Below are 21,590 nucleotides of genomic sequence, written 5' to 3'. Positions count from 1 at the left end.
TACTAACCTTCTACCCTAATCCTCGACCTCCACACCCTCTTATCAAGGGTCATGTCCTAAATAAGCTGGAGCAGTATTATATTCTGTCTAATCACCTCTCCCAGGCCAGTACTTCTTTTGCCTACCTCAACCTCTTCTCAGACCCGCCAAAGAGGGGGGAGGGGGGGAGTGAAGGGAGGAAAGAGAAAGAGAGTGGAGAGACAAAGAAAAGGGGGAGACCTTACCTGCGCATGCGCCAATGAGAGAAGCTGTCGAAAATTGACCGGTGGGTGAGAGAGAGGCGATCGCTAGTTAGAGAGAGAGAGAGCATTTTCAAATATTGCACACCAAAAATCGAGAAAAAAATACGTAGGTATCTAAGTAATGTAATGTTGTTATTCGAGAATTTTACTCACTATTGAGTAATAATATTACATTGCTTAGATACCTACATGTTTTTTATTTTTAATATCACTAAGTAATGCTTATGCTAAACAATGGAGAGCTTCTAACTCTATCACTTGAAAAAATCTCAGGCTCAGGATTTCAACCCAAAAATGAATATCTCTTTGGTAAAATTGATATGCAGCTCAAACTTGTCCCTGACAATTCTGCTGGCACAGTCACTACTTACTATGTAAGTGTTTTTTCTTTTTTTTTTCTTTTGGTCTAAATCATCTTTTAGCTAGCTAGATTACATGTGTTGCTTAGATACCAACACATGATGAGATAAATTTTGAATTCTTGGGAAATCTAAATGGTGATCCTTATACACTTCACACTACACTACTAGAAATTCGGTTAAAACCGACCAAAAAAATCGATTAACATTGGTCGGTAATAGCCAAAACCCGACCATTTACATGTGAACGGTATTTTTGTAATCGGAAAGGCATACCGACCAAAGTTGATCGGAAATTACCGACCAAAGTTGATCGGAAATTACCGACCAACTTTGGTCGGTCAATTAAATTAAAAAAAAATATATTACAAAAAAAACCGACCAAAGTTGGTCGGTATTTTAATTATGTAATAAAAAGATTCACCATCTGGGAATCGAACCGGGGTCTGTACTGTGGCAGGATACTATTCTACCACTAGACCATTGGTACATTTTATTTTAATATTGTCTTTTATTTGATTTATACTCTTTAATTGTATTTTCGCACGAAAATAACCGACCAAAGTTGGTTGGTTTTATTAAAAAATAAAATTACCGACCAAAGTTGGTCCTTTTTTTAAATGACCGGCCGAATTAACCGACCAATTTTGCTCGATTTTTTTAATATTAATTTTTATTTATTTTAATTGAAAAACCGACCAAAGTTGGTCGGTTTCTTGAAACATAAATTTTGCGGGACTCAAAAATAGTTTCCCGCATTTTTGCGCCAAAGAAAACCGACCAAAGTTGGTCGGTTTCGTAAAAAAAAAATTAAAAAAAAAATTTTGAAAAACCGACCAAAGTTGGTCGGTCGACCTTGGTCGGTTTTTGCCGAATTTCTAGTAGTGCTAATGTATTTAGCCAATGCAATGGCAATTGAGAGTAACAATTCCATCTTTGGTAAATTAGGGCGACGGACTCCGAATCGCCTAAATTTTGTAAGCCCATTAGAAAATACCTAATGAACAATAATTCTTGTCTCATCAAGATTAACATTATTTTTGGCAATTTATGATCTTGAAACAGGAATTAATTATTATATCTATTTTTCGTGTGTTTATATACATGATGATTTTCCTAAGTTTGATTGATAAACTTTAATTGGCCTAAAGATTGGTAGATCCATCGAATATGGCCATGTGAGAAATACTCATCATGACTAATACTTATTTTTAGCTTTTCAGGGTCATGAAACATGAATTAATGATTCTGTCCATTTTATCGTGTGTTTATATATATGATCATTTTTTTGAATTTGGATTGGCCTAAAAATTAGCGAAACCATCGGCCATAGTCTTGTGAGCAAGACTCACCATGACTAATGGAGAATTGTCTTTTAGCGTTTTGGAGTTATGAAACATGAATTAGTGATTATATCTGTTTATATACACGATGATTTTTCTAAGTTTGGTTGACGGATTTCGGTTAGCCAAAAGATTAGCGGATCAATCGGATACGGCCTTGTGAGCAATATTCACCATGACTAATATTATTTATTGGTGTTCAGGATCATGAAATAGGAATCAGACCCCGATCGTCTAAAATTTTGTCGGCCCATAAAAATGACCTAAGGAACAATATTATCGTCTCGCCATGACTGTTCCTCATTTTATGACATTTTAAGGCCATAAAACTATAATACTGCCCGATTCTCAGATTTTCGTATGCTATATAGCCTCCGTGATCTGCATAGGTCCGAGCGACCGGACCTTGATCGCCTAAAATTTTGTCGGCCCATTAAAAACGACTTAAAAATAATAGTCTTCGCCTCTCCATGATCGCTCCTCATTTTTTGGCATTTTAGGGCCATAAAACTGGAACTCCGCCCGATTCTCAGATTTTCGTGTGCAATATAGCCCACACCATCTACATGGGTCCAGATGATCGGACCCGGATCACCTAAAATTTTGTCGGCCCATATACAAAATGACCTAAAAACAGTAGTCATCGTCATGACCATTCCTCGTTTTTTTGACGTTTTAGGGCCATAAACTTGAATTTCGTCCCATTCCCAAATTTTTGAGTGCTATAGCCCACGCCATCTGCATGAGTCCGGGCGACCGGACCCGAATCACCTAAAATTTTACCGGCCCATAAAAACGACCTAAGGAACAATAACCATCGCCATGCCATGAACGTTCTTATTTTTTGGCGTTTTAGGATCATAAAACTAGAATTCGGCCCGATTCTTAGATTTTCGTGTGTTATAGCCATGCGATCTGCATGGGTCCGGGTGACCGGACCTAAATCGCCTAAAATTTTACCGGCCCATCAAAAAATGACCTAAGGAACAATAGTCATCGCATCGCCATGACCGTTCTCCTTTTTTGGCGTTTTAGGGCCATAAAAATGGAATTCGACCTGATTCCCAGATTTTTGTGTGCTATAGCACACGCGATCTGCATAGGTCCGGGCGACCAGACCTGGATCGCCCAAAATTTTGTTGGCCCATCAAAAACGACCTAAGGAACAATAGTCATCGCCTCGCCATTACTGTTCCTCATTTTTTTGGCTTGATGAGGCCATAAAATTGAAATTTCACCCGATTTTCAGATTTTCGTGTGCTACAGCCCACACCATCTGTATGGGTTAATGATTATTTTTTGTGTGTGTTTATATACATGATAATTTTCTTGAATTTAGTTGACGGATTCGGATTGGTCTAAAAATTGATGGAACCATCGAATACGGCCTTGTGAGCAAAATTCACCGTGACTAATATCATTTTTTGGTGTTTTGGGATCATGAAAAAGGAATTAATGATTATGTCTATTTTTTGTATATTTATATACGTGGTGATTTTTATGAGTTTGGTTGATTGCCCTAAAAAATTATGGATGCATAAAATATAGCCTTGTGAGCATTTCTCACCATGATTAACAACATTTTTTGAAGTTTTGGGTTAATAAAATAAGAATTAATAATTATATTTTTTTAATATTTATATACATGATGATTTTTCTGAGTTTGTTCGTCGAACATGAACGATATATATATATATATATATATATATATATATATATATATATATATATATATATATTGCATAAGTCAGCCTTTGAACTTGAAAGCTGAATCTTAGCTAGGTGACAACTTATATGAGGTTTATTAGAACAGGCAGTTCTGGCATTTTCTCATAGAAAATCACAATTTTCAGAATTATTTAGAAGGAAACGTGTGACTTATTTGCTGGCTTTGGTTTTTACCAACTTTATCGTAACAAGTATGAATTGAATGCAATTTGGAAAGGACAGATGAATAAATGAAAAGGCCAATCAAAATGCACATTTGGAAGGAAAAAATCCAAAAATCACACTTGAATACCAAAAATCCATACACTAAAGTTGAACTTCCAATGAAGATTCTTTGGAAGGACTGACTTTCATCAGTTGAAATATTAAACAAAACTTATTAATATATGGGCTGTCACTTAGCTTTTTTATGGCATCATTTCTTATCCACTGACCTATAACAATCTGTCTCTAAGCCATACACATTTTTTTTCTTGCTTTCTTTTTACTTTGAACTTTCCTCTTCACTTCCTCTAGCCTAACCCCACACATTCTACTTCTTTGTTGGTGAGGTGGGTTGGATTTTATTTTTTTATTTTTTTGGGGGGAGGGGATGTATAACCCCTTATAAAACCCCACCTAGCTATCCAATTCTAATTCATCAATCAAGCTTGAAAAAACTCACCTCCACATTGAACATACTTTACTCAGCGGTTCGTAATTTGCCAACTGTGCTAACGCTTTGCATAATTTGGCGCCAAATACCTTCCGGCAGTTGCACCAATAGCGGTGATGTCGCCTTTAAACCCTATTATTGCATGAAATTAACGCATTTAATTTAAAATACATTATCAATAATTTATTCTTAGATTAGAGAAATAAGCTTTGATCTGCAGATTAAATCAATGGCTAGTTTGATTAACTCGCAGGAATCATTTGATAGTGAATGTCTATATATAATGCAGAATAAAATTTTTATAATTTTTGAATTTCACCAAAAGTAATGATTATGTCTTTGACCGAGCAAATAAATAATTAAAAAGGTACATATTACCTATTTGTTCCATCAAAGAAATAATCATAATTTTTTTGTTCTTTTAAGTTAAAAGAAGAATTCTACTCATTATTGGGTAATAATATTACATTGGGATCATCATTTCTAACGGCAGCAAGATATTAGAGATAATACTATTTGTAGATACTGAAATTTTAACATGTCAAGATAAATCCTAAATTCAAGACGACTTTTGAAATATTAGAAGTCTATTAGGGGTACTTGGTGGCTACTCTACCCAAACCTTAATTCATTCCTATAAATAAGGCTACATATGTCCTTCAAAGACGATCTCAGCAATTTCATAAACACTCAGAATATGCACAAAGAGATCAAACAAGAGATCTCTGAAATTCCATGAAACTCTTGGAATATTCATTAAGAGACCAAAGACATGTCAAATATGTTTTGCTCAAAGTCTTTTATTCGAGAAATACGCTGCTAAGATTCTCGAATCACGTAGAACAAATCGGAGAGAAAAATCAAGGGATAAACAGAGTTGTAACCCGTAATGGTTATCAATAAAATCCTTTTTTCTTTATTGTTGGTTGTGATTGCAGTTTTATTTTTCAACAAAAATTTATTGCAAACACTATTACCTATATGTTTTGGTTTTTTGGTTAAAAAGAGAGTATGACTTATTTTACATTGGAATTTTTGCCGTCTTTAAATAAGACAAATAAATTAGAAAACAAAAAAGAAATAGTCAGCATGTTGACAAATAATGGAATGTAATGCACTAGATCATTTTCAACATGTTATTTCTTTGAATAATTTAGTTGAATTTTATCTCATGAAATATTCTATACAAGTGCTTTGATGTTGTTTAATGCTTAGTTATTTCTAACTTTTTCCTTTTCTTCATACAAAGTTTATAGGCCAAAAAATTCATACTTGTCAGTTTGTCAATCATCTTTTTTCAGTCATATTATATTATCCACTCCCAAAAGTAACAATAGCAATAAAAAACACATACACACATCTCTCTCTCTCTCTCTCTCTCTCTCTCTCTCTCTCTCTCTCTCTCATATATATATATATATATATATATATATATATATATATATATATATATATATATATATATATATATCAAATTTGGGGCTTTTAAAAAAAAAAAAATAATTCATTATATTTTTATTTGAAGTCTATTTTTCTAACTTTTTGAGATATAAAGTTATTAATGATTTAATCTCTCCTAAGATATTGTTGATCTTAGGTAATAGAACCAGATTCAAGAAGTTGATAACTTGATATCGAAATAATTTTTTGATGTTCTAATATACTTGTTAAAACACTTGAAACCTGAGAAAAAAAAAGGAATGCGCAATATAGTTTTATTCAATAGTACTCTTTATAGAAAAAAAGTAATAATTTTTTTTACAAAACAATATAACTTATCGAAAATTTAAGCTTTTTTGCAAAAATCAAGAAAGAGAATAAAAGAATGTAGTACATATTTTCTGATGAGAAAGATAAATAGTAAGACTTAGACTATTGTAGATACCAAAAACGAACTCTAAAAGTTTATTACATGTTTTTAGTGAGAAATGTAAAAAGGAGAATAATAATATAGGTATCTCACTAATGATGTCAATCGCAAAATTTAAATAATGAAAGATTTTAAATTTGCAGTAAAAGTTTAGGGGAATGATTCTCTTTCTCCTATTTTTGGCTCAAATGGTTACATCAATACTAAACTAAAAGTTATCTTTACTTTTTATAAAATATATTCACTTTTTTATTTTTAAATACCGGATATAATTAGTCTCTACCTCTAAGTATTGTGGTGAGATGAATATGTTCCAACTTACATTAATTAGATGTATCGAGTTCGAGCCCCGTGGATGAAAAAAATTCTATTAAACGTATTCTCTCTTTTACTAGACCTTATGGAGTACAAATTCAGACTAATCGGGATCTCAATACAAATATCGAACATAGGTAAAAAAACAAAAAACAAAAATTGGGAGCTTAATGCCGTAGCTTTAGTTGCTTGACCTTTTGGCCGCCCGGTTTGAAACGTGGAATTATCAAATCAACTCAAAATAACAATTATTCATCTATCCATTTAAGTAAGTCAAATCTCTACTTTATTTATATATCTAATAGATTACCAGAATTATTTAGAAGGAAACGTGTGACTTATTAGCTGGCTTTGGTTTTTACCAACTTCAGAGTAACAAGTATGAATTGAATGCACTTTGGAAAGGACAGATGAATAAATGAAAGGCCAATCAAAATGCACATCTGGAGTTGAAATAGTAAAAGAGCCAGCTAGTTGGTCCACAGTAATCATTAAAGTCAGTGCATGTATTTTTATTGGATTTTACAGTGAATCACCGACTTACTGGTCTAACTTTAATGTATACCCCTCGTCCACTTTTATTTGTTCACTATTTTAAAAATAAATTTTTAATTTTACTTATTCATTTTCGTATATCAAAAAAAAAAGAATTTATTTTTTCTGTTTTTCCCTTAACATTAATTACTCATTTCAAATTATTTTTAAAATTTATTAATATTATATATTAATTAATATGGGTATCATGATAAATTATGAGAGGTGTGCAAAGTCAATAGTGAACAAGTAAATATGAACGAAAGAGTACTAGTATCTAGATCTTTGCAATGGTATGTGTTTGAATATTTTTGTAAGTGATGTCAATAGTAAAAAAGGCTAAATAAATAAATAAATTATGATAATGATAATTATGTTATAAATATATTATTATGGATGTGTATTTAGTACTATGTTATAAATAAGCTTCCTCAAGAAGCTTATCTATATGAGATCCCGCTATAAATATGTTTATATATTTAGTACTCTATTGGAAATAAGTCTCTTGAAGAAGCTTATCATTTCAGTACCCCATTATGGAAAAATATCACACCCGATAGAAGATTATCTATATTTGGTACAACGAGCTTATTCTTTCGATACCCCGTTATGAATAAACATTACCCCCGATAGAAAATTATCCATATCTGGTATAATGAGCTTATCCTTTCGGTACCCCATTATGGATAAACATTACCCCAGGTAGAAGATTATCCATATTCTGATGCAATGGGTCTGGCAGACACCATTATGGACAGAAATCAAGCATCAAACCAAGACCGTGCCAAAGCAATGATATTCCTAAGTCATCACCTTGATGAAGGCTTGAAAATGGAATATCTCACTATTAAAGATCCAGTCATACTGTGGAATAATTTGAAAGATAGATGTGACCGCCTGAATATGGTCGTTCTTCCACAAACTCGTTATGATTGGACTCATCTAAGGCTACAAGATTTTAAATCTATCAGTAAATATAATTCTGCTATGTTCAGAATTATATCCCAATTGAAACTATGTGATGATAATATTACTGATCATGACATGTTGGAGAAAACTTTCACTACTTTTCATGCCTCGAATATGCTCCTGCAGCAGCAATATCGAGATATGGGATTCAAAAAGTATTCTGAACTTATCTCACATTTTTTTGTAGCCGAGCAACATAATGGACTATTAATAAAAAACCATGAAAGCCGACCTACTGGTTCTTATCCATTCCGTGAAATGAATGAGACGAACTTCCACCAAGCTAAGCGTGGAAGAGGAAATGGCCCCAATCGTGGTCATGGCCGTGGTCAAGGAAGAAACTCTAATCATGGTAATAATAATGCACCAAAGAACCCTGCTCACCACCAGCAGTGGAAAAGGAAGGAACAAAAGCATGAAGCGGTGCAAGCAGCAAAGACAGAAAATGCATGCTATAGATGTGGAGGAAAATGGCACTGGTCACGTACATGTCGTACGCCAAAGCACCTGGTTGAGCTGTATCAAGCCTCTCTGAAGAAGATAGAGAAAAATGCTGAAGCAAATTTTATTTCTGAAGATAATTTAAACTTCATGCATTTGGATGTAGCTGATTACTTTGCACTCCCGGAAGGAGAAACAAGTCATGTGATCGGTGATGAATCTATAAAAATGTAAATATTTTAATTTTTATTATTTATAGTAGATAGTATTGTTATGTAATTGTTGTACATAAATAAAAGTTATACTTTGATAATGATGTTTACTATCATATTTATTTTGTTTATGTCATTTTGAAGAAATATTCTCTCATTATACCATAAGTGTCTGAGAGATATTTGGTAGTACAAAATTTATCAAAAGCTCCTGAAGAGCTAACTGTTTGTCTAGAAGACACATGACACAAGTAGTGCCTGGATAATATTTGATTGTGGACAATAAATTGAAGGCTCCCGAAGAGATTATATGCAAATTTATCATTCATATTATATGATTGTGGTCAAAACATATATTGTAATAAACCAGAAGTTTAATAATATGAATGGCTATCATACTGAGACTATAAATAATTGAAAGATTGGAAATCTTCATGTTTCCACAATCATAGGGGATAAAATAATATGTATGTGAGAACTTACCCGCCTTATTATTCAATTTGTACTACATCATGTATCACAGTAAATCAGAAGTTTACTAATACAAAAGTTTATGCCATAGTAAATCAGAAGCTTACTAAGAGATAACACATGTCATGATAAACTTGAAGTTTTTATTTGTCATTTTTAAATTAGCTATTTGAGAATTCAGATAAGCATATACTGAAGAACTAGAAGATTCTTCAGGAATTCTCTTGTGTTGCTTATTCCCATAATAAATTGATTATACCAGCTAAAGTTGAGACTAAGACCCCTGAATTCTGAAATATATATAAAAGGTGAATATGGGCCCATTCACCTATCATGTGAACCACTAATAGATGCATATATAAGATGGTTACATATGTGTTTATTGTCAACCTGCAGTTTGGCATTTGAAATTGATTTTCTCAATTAAGAACATAATTTTCAGATTATGAAATCAAGATAGTTCATCTTGATGATGTTGGTTTATATCCAAGCTAGTTTAGTATTGAATACCTCCTATTAATGGTTAAACTATTATTTATGAGAACATAGCCTCATGTATTGGTCTAAGATTTTCTAAATTGCATACAACAACACTTGTATGCATCAGACCAACAATATATGATAAGTCCTACCCTCACAATTAGTTTAGGATCAGAAATCAAATATTTTTACTATCTAATAACTTTTGATATGTGGTATATGATTAAGTTCTTTACCACAATGCACAAAGATAGGTTTTTCAAAAAGGATTGAGGATATGTGTTAGTTTTTCTAACATTTTGGGGATGGAATAAACAGCTGGAAAATATGCTATATGAATTGAATTATTATTAATATAATCCTCACTTAGAATATAATTCAAGTCAAATGCCAGAAGCATTTGCGGATCCAAAATTAAATATCATATTTCATCTGCAAATGCTCCTATTAAAATTAAAGTCCCTGAAGGATAAAGTTTACTGCACGCATGAAGCGTAGCAAACAGATCGGTTCCGAAGGTAACAATACTTGAAAAATAATAGGAGCAAATGATCAAAATGATCATAATGAGGAGGAAATGAGCTCTAAAAGAGCCCACGGCATAACATTTCATGAAACTCCAGAAGAAGTTCAGGTACCTGAAAATAAAGAAAGTGATGAGATCTTAACAAGTTATGTCGCTTAGGAACCGATACAAAATGATCGTCGACGATATATTTGATACAATATAGTTCACAATATTATAAAAGATTATGAGAATCGGACTTGTAGTCCAGACACCTGAAGATTTTATGCCATCTAAATGCAAGTCATAACCTATATGACTCATTTGATTAAGTCTACATGAAGATCTCTGAAGGATTTAAAATGCCTAAAGCATATAGCTCAAAGTATCGTGAAACGTATTCAATCAGATTACAAAGATCTTCGTATGGTTTAAAGCAATCTGGGCGTATGTGGTATAATCGCCTTAGTAAATATTTGCTTAAAGAGGGTTACATAAATGATATTATTTGTCCATGTATTTTTAAAAAGAAAATGGCATCGGAATTTGTTATACTTGTTGTTTATGTTGATGGCATAAATTTTGTTGGAACTCTAGAAGAGCTCCAAAAGGCAATTGAATATCTTAAGAAAGAATTTGAGAAGAAAGATCTTGGAAAGACAAAACTTTATCTTGGTCTGCAAATTGAACATTTAGCAGACGAGATCTTTATCCATCAATCTGCCTATACATAAAGGGTCTTAAAATGCTTTTACATGGACAAAGTGCACCCATTGAGTACACCAATGGTTGTTCGATCACTTGAAGTGAATAAAGATTTGTTTCGACCTCCAGAAGAGGATGAGGAACTCCTTAGTCCCGAAATACCTTATCTTAGTGCAATTGGTGCACTTATTTATCTTGCTAATGCTACAAGACTTGACATAGTATTTTCTGTTAATTTACTAGCAAGATATAGTTATTCCCCTACACAGAGACATTGGAACGGGATTAAGCATATATTGCGATATTTAAAGGAAACACTTGATATGGGTTTATTTTATTCTAACAAAGGTAGTGTAGATCTTGTTGGTTATGCAGATGTAGGTTATTTATCTGATCCACATAAAGCTCGATCTCAAATCGGGTACATGTTTATATGTGGATGTACTGTCATATCATGACACTCCACAAAATAATCTATTGTTTCTACTTCTTCAAATAATGCTGAGATAATAGCTATTCATGAATCAAGTAGGGAATGCGTATGGTCGGGATGAGTGATTCATTTTATTCAAGGAAAGTGTGGTTTGGAATGTGACAAAAGATCCACAATTTTATACGAAGATAATGTTGCATGCATAACCCAATTAAATAGAAAATTTATAAAAGGAGATAAATGGTGACATTGATGTGCAACAAATTCGTTTAAGTGACAAATCGGCAGATTTATTCACTAAATCTTTGCCAACTTCAACTTTTGAGAAGATGGTATAGAAGATTGGAATGCGGATACTAGAATATTTGAAACATGGTTTTTATCAAGGGGAGTAAAATACGCGCTATACTCTTTTTCCCTTACTAAGGTTTTTCCCATAGGGTTTTCCTTATAAGGTTTTTTTTAGACAACTAGTTATGCGTATTACTAAATATGTGTTCTCTTTTTCCTTCACTAGGATTTTTTTCACGGGTTTTTTTCTAGTAATATTTTAATGAGGCACATTATCTTTTAATAAACATCCAAGGGGGAGTATTATAAATATACTATTATGAATTTTCATTTAGTACTCTGTTGTAAATAAGCTTTCTGAAGAACTTTATCTATATGAGACTCCGCTGTAAATATGTTTATCTATTTAGTACTCTATTGGAAATAAGTCTCCTGAAAAAGCTTATCATTTCAGTACCCCGTTATGGATAAATATCACTCCCGGTAGAAGATTATCTATATCTCGTACAATGAGCTTATCCTTTCGATACCGCGTTATGGATAAACATTATCTCTCATAAAAGATTATTCATATCTGGTATAATGAGCTTATCCTTTCGGTACCTCATTATGGATAAATATTACCCCCAGTAGAAGATTATCCATATATGGTATAATGAGCTTATCCTTTCGGTACCTCGTTATGGATAAATATTACCCCCGATAGAAGATTATTCATATCGTATAATGAGCTTATCCTTTCGGTACCCCGTTATGGATAAATATTACCCCCGGTGAAAGATTATTCATATATAGTATAATGAGCTTATCATTTTGGTACCCCATTATGGATAAACATTACCCCCGGTAGAAGATTATCTATATCTGATATAATGAGCTTATCCTTTCGGTACCCCGTTATAGATAAACATTACCCCCGGTAGAAGATTATCTATATCTGGTAAAGTAGCAGCTTACAACAGTTTGCAGAAGTAGCTTACACAGTAGTTTGCTTTCTTCTATAAATAGAGGAAATTTCAGTTCATTATGTACATAAGTTTGAAGTTTGAATAATATATCAGTTTCTCTCTATACCTGTCTTTACTTTATAGTCTTTATTATATAACAAATTAATATTATTTGTATATTTATAGTTAAAATTTTATTTTCTATATTATATGTATATATAGAGAGAGTAAGAGAATTGACGAAATACTATTCCATATATATAGAGCCGCACCTGGACCTATGATAATGCTTTTCAAAAATTTAGGGCTTCGTTAGTCAATCGTTTTAGAGAAAATGACCCTTTATAGCCCCTCAAAATTTTAATAGCCCATATTTTTCTTCATTGACATGAAATGTCCCTCCGTCCCAAACATATTACATCTAATAACCCGAAATGTCTATTTTATATATTTTTGGTATAGTGACAATCTATTTTGTATATTTTTTATATAGTGATAGTCTATTTTGTAAATATTTTATATAGTACAGTCTATTGTATATAAATTGCATAGTGACAACCTATTTTATATATTTTTTATATAGTGAGAGTCTATTTTGTATAGTGACAGTCTATTGTATATAAATTATATAGTGTCAGTCTATTTAGTATATTTTTTGTACAGTGATAGTTTATTTTGTATAGTGACAGTCTATTTTATATAAATTGTATAGTGACACTCTATTTTGTATACTGTTTGTATAGTGACAATCTATTTTTGTATATATTTTGTATAGGAGAATTTGGTTAGGTAAGATGAATTTTTTTATAAAATAAGAATGGAAGTGACAGAATAAAAAAAAGTTTTGGCCTGAAAGGAGTGCTGAGAGTTTGTATTGTTGATTTTTACTACAATTTCTTTTTCTCTTTGGTGAATGATTTGTTTTCCAAAAGAAGATACGAGAGCGAAAATTGGTAGAGCTGTAATAATGCAAGAAAATTTTGGACTTTGGCGACTAGGGGAGGACAGGGCGGCACGAGAAATTTTATCATGTGTGAGACATGATACGTAATACTTGTGTGAGAATAATTTATTTTGTGTGAGAAAAAAAGAAGTTTGGTGGCGAAGTTGACGGAGTAGTGACAAATTTTTGTAATGGAAGATGAAATGGTTTGAACTTTGAAGTACAAGGAAGAAAGAAGGTTTTTAAATTTTTTTCAAAGAGAAGTTTATTTTTTTAAAAACGAAGGTAGGAGATTGCAAAAAGTTAATAAAGTGACACCATAGGACTCACTTTTTTATTTGTCAAAATTTAAGAGGAGTCTATACATAGACCCAACATAAAAATTTTCGTACAGCATAAATAAGCTGGTTAACATATTTTATTTATTTTTGACTACAAGTTATAATATGGAATTGTAGGTTAGACGGCTCTCTGTCAGTGAGTAACTTTGTCAAAAGCTCTATCTTTTTAATAAATAAAGCTAACATATGACCCTACAATTTTTTTCTGACAAAAAGTCATTGATCCTGATAATATATATATTTATATTAATTTATCATTTAATCATAATAGACTATTATAATTTGATGTAAATGCATATACTTTCAATTAGTGGTGTCACTTTCCAGTCTTGACTTTTCCCTCCATCTTTATTTATAGAAAGCAGGGGCGGATGTAATATATACTCTGCGGGTTCAACTGAATTCATAACTTTCGACGCGGAGTAAAAATTTATATGTAAAAAATCATTAAAATTATAAAAATAGTAGAGATGAACCCATAACTTTAAAAATATAATAGGTTCAATGCTAAAATTTTTAAAAGTTGAACCCATAGAGTTTAAATCTTGGATCCCGCTCTTATTAGAAAGTACAAATAGGCAAATTGCAACAAAATGAAGGAAATACTAATATAGTACATACTTACATAGGCACATGACTTGAATACACTAAAGTTGAACCTCATGAAGATGATTTGGAAAGAGTGATTTTCATCAGTTGAATAATAAACAATAATATATGGGCTGTCATTTAGCTTTTTTATGGCATCATTTCCTATCCACTTACCTATAACTATCTGTCTCCAGCAATACACATCTTGTTTCTAGCTTTCTTTTTATTTTACTTTGAACTTTCCTCTTCACTTCCTTTAGCCTAACCCCACACGCTCTACTTCTTTGTTGGTGAGGTGGGTTGGATTTTTTTATTTTTTTTTTTTGGGGGGGGGGGTATAAACCCCTTATAAAAACCTACCTAGTTATCCATTCTAACTCATCCAAACAAACTTGAAAATTCTTGAAATATTAGGAATTAAAGATGTCTTCTTTTTCTTCTAAATTAGTACTAGCTCTTATTGTTAGTGCTTTCGCTATTGCAATTGCGGGTACTATTGACGAAAATTTTGAAATTACATGGGGTGAAGGCAGAGCAAAGATGCTAAATAATGGAGAGCTTCTAACTCTATCACTTGACAAAATCTCAGGCTCAGGATTTCAATCCAAGAATGAATATCTCTTTGGTAAAATAGACATGCAACTCAAACTTGTCCCTGGAAATTCTGCTGGCACTGTCACTGCTTACTATGTAAGTGTTTTTCCTTCTTTTTTTGTCTAAATCTTATTAAGTTGAAATGAAATTGATTTTTTGAATATATTGCAGTTGTCATCACAAGGACCAACACATGATGAAATAGATTTTGAATTCTTGGGAAATCTAAGTGGTGATCCTTATACACTTCACACTAATGTATTTAGCCAAGGCAAAGGCAACAGAGAGCAACAATTCCATCTTTGGTTTGACCCTACTGCTGATTTCCACACTTATTCCATCCTCTGGAATCCACAACGCATCATGTAAGTTAAAGAACTTGACCTTTTTTCTTCTTTTTTTCAAAATCTTTGACTTTTAGGGTCAATGTTGACTTGGGATTTTCTTGTTATTTTGGTTGAACAGATTTTATGTAGATGGAACACCAATTAGAGAATACAAGAATGCAGAATCAATTGGAGTATCATATCCAAAGAAGCAACCAATGAGAATATACTCAAGTCTATGGAATGCAGATGATTGGGCTACAAGAGGAGGACTTATTAAAACTGATTGGAGTAAAGCACCCTTTAGTGCTTCCTACAGAAACTTCAAATCTGCAACTTCAACCTCTGCAGCCACTAGCAATTCATGGTTGAATGAAGAGTTGGATAATACAAGTCAAGAAAGGCTGAAATGGGTGCAGAAAAATTATATGGTTTACAATTACTGCAATGATTCCAAGAGATTTCCACAGGGATTTCCTGCAGATTGTGCTATGTAACAGCTGAGATCTTGAAAAAGTATTATAGGATATATTCTTTATTTATTTATTAGCTCTATAAACTATTGTAATGATTCTTTTATTATATTGTTTTTTACCATGTAGAATAAAAAAAAAAATTTCCTCCTTGTCATTCTCATTTTTCATGCCTCATTTCCTTCTAAGTTTAAATTTTATACATTGATAACTAACATGTTAAATTATAGGTTAAGAATTATCAATGCTTATTAAATAAATTCTTTTGCAATTATCGTTTAAGTGACTTGATGTGTAAGTCATTCTTAATTTTGTGCATACAAGTTCGGGTAGAGACTAAACAAAACCGCAAGCTAAGATTTAAATATATATGGATTATGAGCTTACCACGGAACCATAACTCGTCTTAATTACTGAATTCATAATTAAGTATTTATACATATTTAATGAATGTTCTATTACAAATACAAAATCTAATAAAAATTTACTAGGTCCGGTCAATCCCGTAACTAATACTCTAGCTTCAGGTAGAGGCGTGAGGACCTGGTAAAAAAACTAAACACAGTAACTTTTTTCCAACTCATCTCAATTGTTCCTAAAGAGGAACTTCAAAACAAAAGCATGGAGGTCGATATTCGTGAGCTCTTCTTTGAAAAAGCTTACTCGAATCTTAAGCATGCACATAACTATACTAATTTATTATAATTATGATCAAGTGATTTAAGAGAATATATATTATTTAACAATAATTGAATAATAAACATTTTGTAAGAAAAAAATACTATATATTTATATTCATAAAAATAGCACGGGTTGGCCAATTTTGCTCAAACACAAAAAGTTCCAGCATAATATGCCGGATTATGGAGCTCATGCGTATAAACTTACAGCTTATTATGTTGGAACTCCAGCACACGAAAAGTTTCAGCATAATATGTTGGATTATGGAGCTCCTCTATATAAACTTCCAAACATATTATGTTGGAACTCCAACCCATTATGCTGGAATCTCACATGTAAAAATTCGAACTCCAGCATATTACGCAGAAATTTTTTCGAATTTTTAAAGATGTTTTTGTTCAAATTTTATCCTTACATGAAAAAGTGACTAATTTTGATTACTTTTGAAAATGTGACTATTTTTCAATTAAAAATTATAAATCTGGTGTGATTTTTTTCCCCTTTATATTCTTGATGCATGGATCCAATGTAGTAGAAATGACATCAGGTAGCCACTTTAAAGGCCTATTATTTAATAATTAGCTAATGCGTCCTGAATTTTAATTTTTAGTTTAAATTTTCAGGATAAAAATGTTCTGAATTGTCTTGAAGTTAAACTTTTTAGTTTAAAAATTCTGGACAAAATAAATACTGACTAATTTCTAAATAGCATCCCTAAAAATGACTATATCTGCAATTGCCCCTCCAATGTAGGTAAGTATTTCCATTCCCTTGACGATGATTAATTGGAGATGAGCTGGCACAAAATATATGGATGCTTATATAATGTTTGATATTTTTGGATTCAGGTTTATCTATTAGTTTGGAAGTATATAAAGCCTGGTTAAATTGAATATTGGAGTATTTGTTTTAAGACATTTTTGCTAAAAGAAATTGGGAAATACGGAAAAGGACGATTTGTTTCAAATCGATCAAAATCCTTAAAATATGTAACTCGTTTGCAAATAAACCCTTCATTAAAAAATTTAAAATTTAAGCCCCTCACATAATGAACATTCTACAAGGGAACTTTTCCTTTTTAAATTTATCATTTTGCATCAGTTTTTGTAGTTATATTTGTGTAATATGCCCATAATGTAAGGAGTTAAGTGTTTGATTTGTAAATATAAGGGGTAATTACTCCTATATTCCAAAGATATTTTGATTAATTTTCTAACATTAAATTAAACGGATTTTAGATTGGCTACCAAATTCCATCTAATCAGCAACAAAATTTATCGGAAATACATGAGGAAGTAGTAGTTATCTTGTTGAAGTAAAATACTCACTGGCCACTCCTTTTCTAATAGAAATACATAAAAACCCCATTTTTTATAATTATAAAACTCTAATCTTAGACTTTTAATTGACATTTTTCATCTAATCTAAGGTTTAGGGTTTTCATAATTTCTTTGAGAGTCCCTTATACGATGGAAAACCATCACTCGTCATCTCGTCCTACAAACAATGCTAATATTTCTAAAGGAAATTTAACTGATCAAAGACCTATAAATGAGCTTCCAGTTACTGCAGTTCTTAGCAACAATAACAACAATGGTGAAATTACTTCTGCTGAAGAAATTGAAGCTTATATCAATAGTTTCCCTCCCGGTTATCGTTTTAAACCTACGGATTCTGAGCTCGTTACGTATTATCTGAAGAGGAAGTTGGATAAGTTGCCTTTGTATCCAAACAGGATTTATGAAATCAATATTTATAAGTACAGCCCTGAGTTGATTGCTGGTATGTATGTAAATAATTTTTAATAACATGTTGGAACATTTGGTTTAATATTTTGGTTTAAGATGACTAGGGTTTAAGGGTTTAAGATTTTTATGTGTTTTTTCTTCTTGTATATAGGTATACAGTGTGTTTTATTGTCATGTGATTGTTTAATTATATTCAATATCTTGTTTTAGGGTTTTGTGAATTGGTGTAAGTTGATTTAGGGTTTAGGGTTCTAACATTGGTATAGGCTTTCAAGTGATCGAGTTTTGTTCTACATAATATCTCAGGTTAATAAAATCCTCTCTAAGTGATGGTTTAACCCTAAAATTGCTTTCCTTTTGTATAGCTGTCCGTATTAATTAATACCTTTACCTATTTTAGATCATTTTGACTGTGATGGTTATATCGTTACCTATATATAGTTATATATATATCTTAGGTGATGTGATAGTATAAAATTCTTTTACATTGATAGTATATACTAAAAGTTAAGCTCACATCTAAAACTAAGAAAATTGAATGTTACATTACTTGTTGACATGTTAATCTACATTCTAACTAGAGGTGTAACGTTCTACAAGAAGTGTAAATGTTTAATGTTCTATTATATTGTCAATAGACATTTTTCTTTTGCATACCTCTACACTTGACCTTGCCCACAAAAATTACAAAACTGTTACAGTTGGCTTTTCAGATCACTTGAGAAATAACTATAAATAACCGTCCTAAAAAATGAGATTAGTAACCTCGAAAATAAATCTATGATCCATTACAATAGTTTAAACTATATTGATAGCGTAACTAGTGTATATAAGTTAAATCCGTTTCAATCTTTTTTGCAGCACATGTTAAGCCCACTACTGAAGAAAAAGAATGGTATGTCTTAACACCAAGAGATCGTAAGTACAAAAATGGGAACCGACCAAACAGAGCTGCTGGTGATGGATATTGGAAAGCTACTGGAGCTGATAAAGAAATCAAGGATAATAAAAACGTTATTATTGGATTAAAAAAGTCTTTAGTTTACTACATTGGAAAGCCTCCAAAAGGAGACAAGACTAATTGGATTATGCACGAGTATAGAGTCCCTGACGCTCCAAATTTAGTTGAAAGAGACATTAATGACTGGAAGGTAACTAACTATTCTTACTTTCTATATTTGTCCTAATCTAATTATTTGGTTTATCAAAAGTGTCATCTAAGTGGAGCCTTGAAGCAATGGAAAAGTTGTCTCCGTGTAACCTGTAGGTCACGGGTTCGAACCGTAGAAGCAGCCACTAATACTTGCATTAGGGTAGGTTGTCTACCCCACGCCCTTTGGGGTGCGGCCCTTCCACAGATACCAGGCTACCAAAGAATGGTGTTCTTCCCATGCTTTGGTTTTAATACTTGTATAAAGAGTTATTTAAGTTATATACACTGAAACATGCATCAATTCAATTTAACCAGCTATAACAGGTTATTATTCATTTTTTTTAAAGTTATCATATCATGCCGGATACGAAGAGGTATTAGTTTCCATAGGTCAATCAGATGACTACAATGTCAGCGCAGAAAACTTAAACTCTACCTTTATTATTCCATTTTTTCCTTTTGATTTTGTTTGCATAATAATTCTTGATTTCTTTTTTTCCTTATGTATTATTTTGTATTCTAATTAACATTGTTATGTCATTGCTTTCCTCTTCTTCTTTTTTTCTTCAAATTTTGTAGTTGGATGAATGGGTAATGTGCAGGATCTACAAGAAATCAGATAGGGATAACCCCATGTTCACTCAAAGAAAGAGAATTAGGGATGCATATGAAACTAAGACAGGAAGAGGAAATAGTAATGATTCTGATCAAGACTTTAATAATGATGTGCAAGTTGGTGAGTCCTCCGATGGAAATTTAAGCAATGATTTTGCTAATATAACTTTCGAAGCAGCAAGTCAAGACTCTACCAGACACGACTCCATAAACTGTATCCAGGACACATTACATTCCAACAACCGCGTACCAATATTTCACCCACAAGTTCCCACTAGATTTGGTAACTTCCCTAAAAGTTGTGTGCCTGAATTTTGTGACATGCCATGGTCAACAACAACTAGTGCATATGACTACCAACGTTGTGTACCAGGATTCAATGAAGGTTTTGTGACATATGATAAATTTCACTACCCCCCTTCACCTATGAAGATTGAACCAATCTCTTCTATGATGGCTATTAGCAATTTAATGGAACAAGATATGAAAAGCAATGGATTTGGTGATATTCCTTGCTTTAGTTCATGTATTGGTGGCTATATGGGGCAAGATTATGAGTATATGGGACTTGAAAAATTGGGCAGTGGTGAGTACATTGACCACTATCTTGTGAATTGTGAGATGGAAAATTCTACTATGTACTTACCAGAATATAACATGAAGAATTTGGTGAATGGTGAGAGTAGTCAATCAAAGACAAGCAGTATTTCTGGAAAGTAGGGCTACTAACATGTGGTCTTTTTACTTAAAAGTACCACGATTAGATTTTAATGGATTTTACTAGTAGACTTATATAATATTCGTATATATTAGTTAGATCTAGATTTTAGCAATTATATTAGTTCGTTTAGTTGGTAGTTAATATAAATTTTTAAGGATGCTTTTCGTTTTACCCTCTGACTCTTGATATTCTGTATATTCTATCCTAGTGCTGCCTCTTTGGAAATTCACCTCTCCAGAATTGGTAAGGCATCTATATATATATATATATATATATATATATATATATATATATATATATATATATATATATATATTATCTATTCATATTACTTTGATAATTAATTCCATTGTTTACGTTTATGTTTTAGGTCATATGCAGTGCTCTACTTTCCACTATGTATATATAGTTATATAAAACTAATATCTGTTTGTTTATAGATTTGTTTCTTGCACGAGCCTATATTTGTTTCTAATTGGTAAAATATAGGCCAGTTTCTCCTTTGTCTTTCCGTATCTTATTTGCCCTTTCTACCTTATTGAGGTAGAGGTAAAATCTGCGCACATTACCCTCCCCAGACTCTACTTGTAATATTATACTGGGTATGTTGTTGTTGTTGGTAAAATATAGGCTAGTGTATATCTTTATTTTTAGATAAGTAGTGCAAACTTGGCTGATGCACTGGAGGGCCAAACTAATTTTGGAGATTTTAATTGATTAATACTTTAATAGTACTAATTTGTTTGAAGATATTCGATCATATTCATTTTAAAAAGATATGAGTTCATCTCAAAACATTTTGTGGTAACAGAAAATAGAATGAACATCCACAAGCTGTCTCAATTGATTATCTTGTTTAACTTTTATCACAAAAACGAATAGAAGAGTTTGGTTCGAATTGGAC

General features: G+C 32.0%; 2 protein-coding genes across 2 annotated transcripts; both read left to right on the top strand.

The window, feature by feature from the left end:
- Positions 1-14,743: 14,743 nt before the first annotated feature.
- Positions 14,744-15,925, top strand: LOC104117320 (xyloglucan endotransglucosylase protein 1-like). The gene is made up of 3 exons (XM_009628368.4): positions 14,744-15,065; positions 15,141-15,334; positions 15,435-15,925. Exons 1-3 carry the CDS (start codon positions 14,799-14,801, stop codon positions 15,790-15,792), a joined length of 819 nt encoding a protein of 272 aa, XP_009626663.1. The 5' UTR covers positions 14,744-14,798; the 3' UTR covers positions 15,793-15,925.
- Positions 15,926-17,893: 1,968 nt separating this feature from the next.
- LOC138900801 (NAC domain-containing protein 19-like) lies at positions 17,894-20,874 on the top strand. Its single transcript, XM_070188377.1, has 3 exons — positions 17,894-18,231; positions 19,059-19,348; positions 19,930-20,874. Exons 1-3 carry the CDS (start codon positions 17,919-17,921, stop codon positions 20,683-20,685), a joined length of 1,359 nt encoding a protein of 452 aa, XP_070044478.1. The 5' UTR covers positions 17,894-17,918; the 3' UTR covers positions 20,686-20,874.
- The last annotated feature ends 716 nt before the right edge of the window (positions 20,875-21,590 follow it).

This window comes from Nicotiana tomentosiformis, chromosome 11, assembly GCF_000390325.3.
Source record: "Nicotiana tomentosiformis chromosome 11, ASM39032v3, whole genome shotgun sequence".
Taxonomy (NCBI): domain Eukaryota; kingdom Viridiplantae; phylum Streptophyta; class Magnoliopsida; order Solanales; family Solanaceae; genus Nicotiana; species Nicotiana tomentosiformis.
Note: the sequence above shows the minus strand (reverse complement) of the source record. Positions and strands in the feature narration are given on the sequence as shown.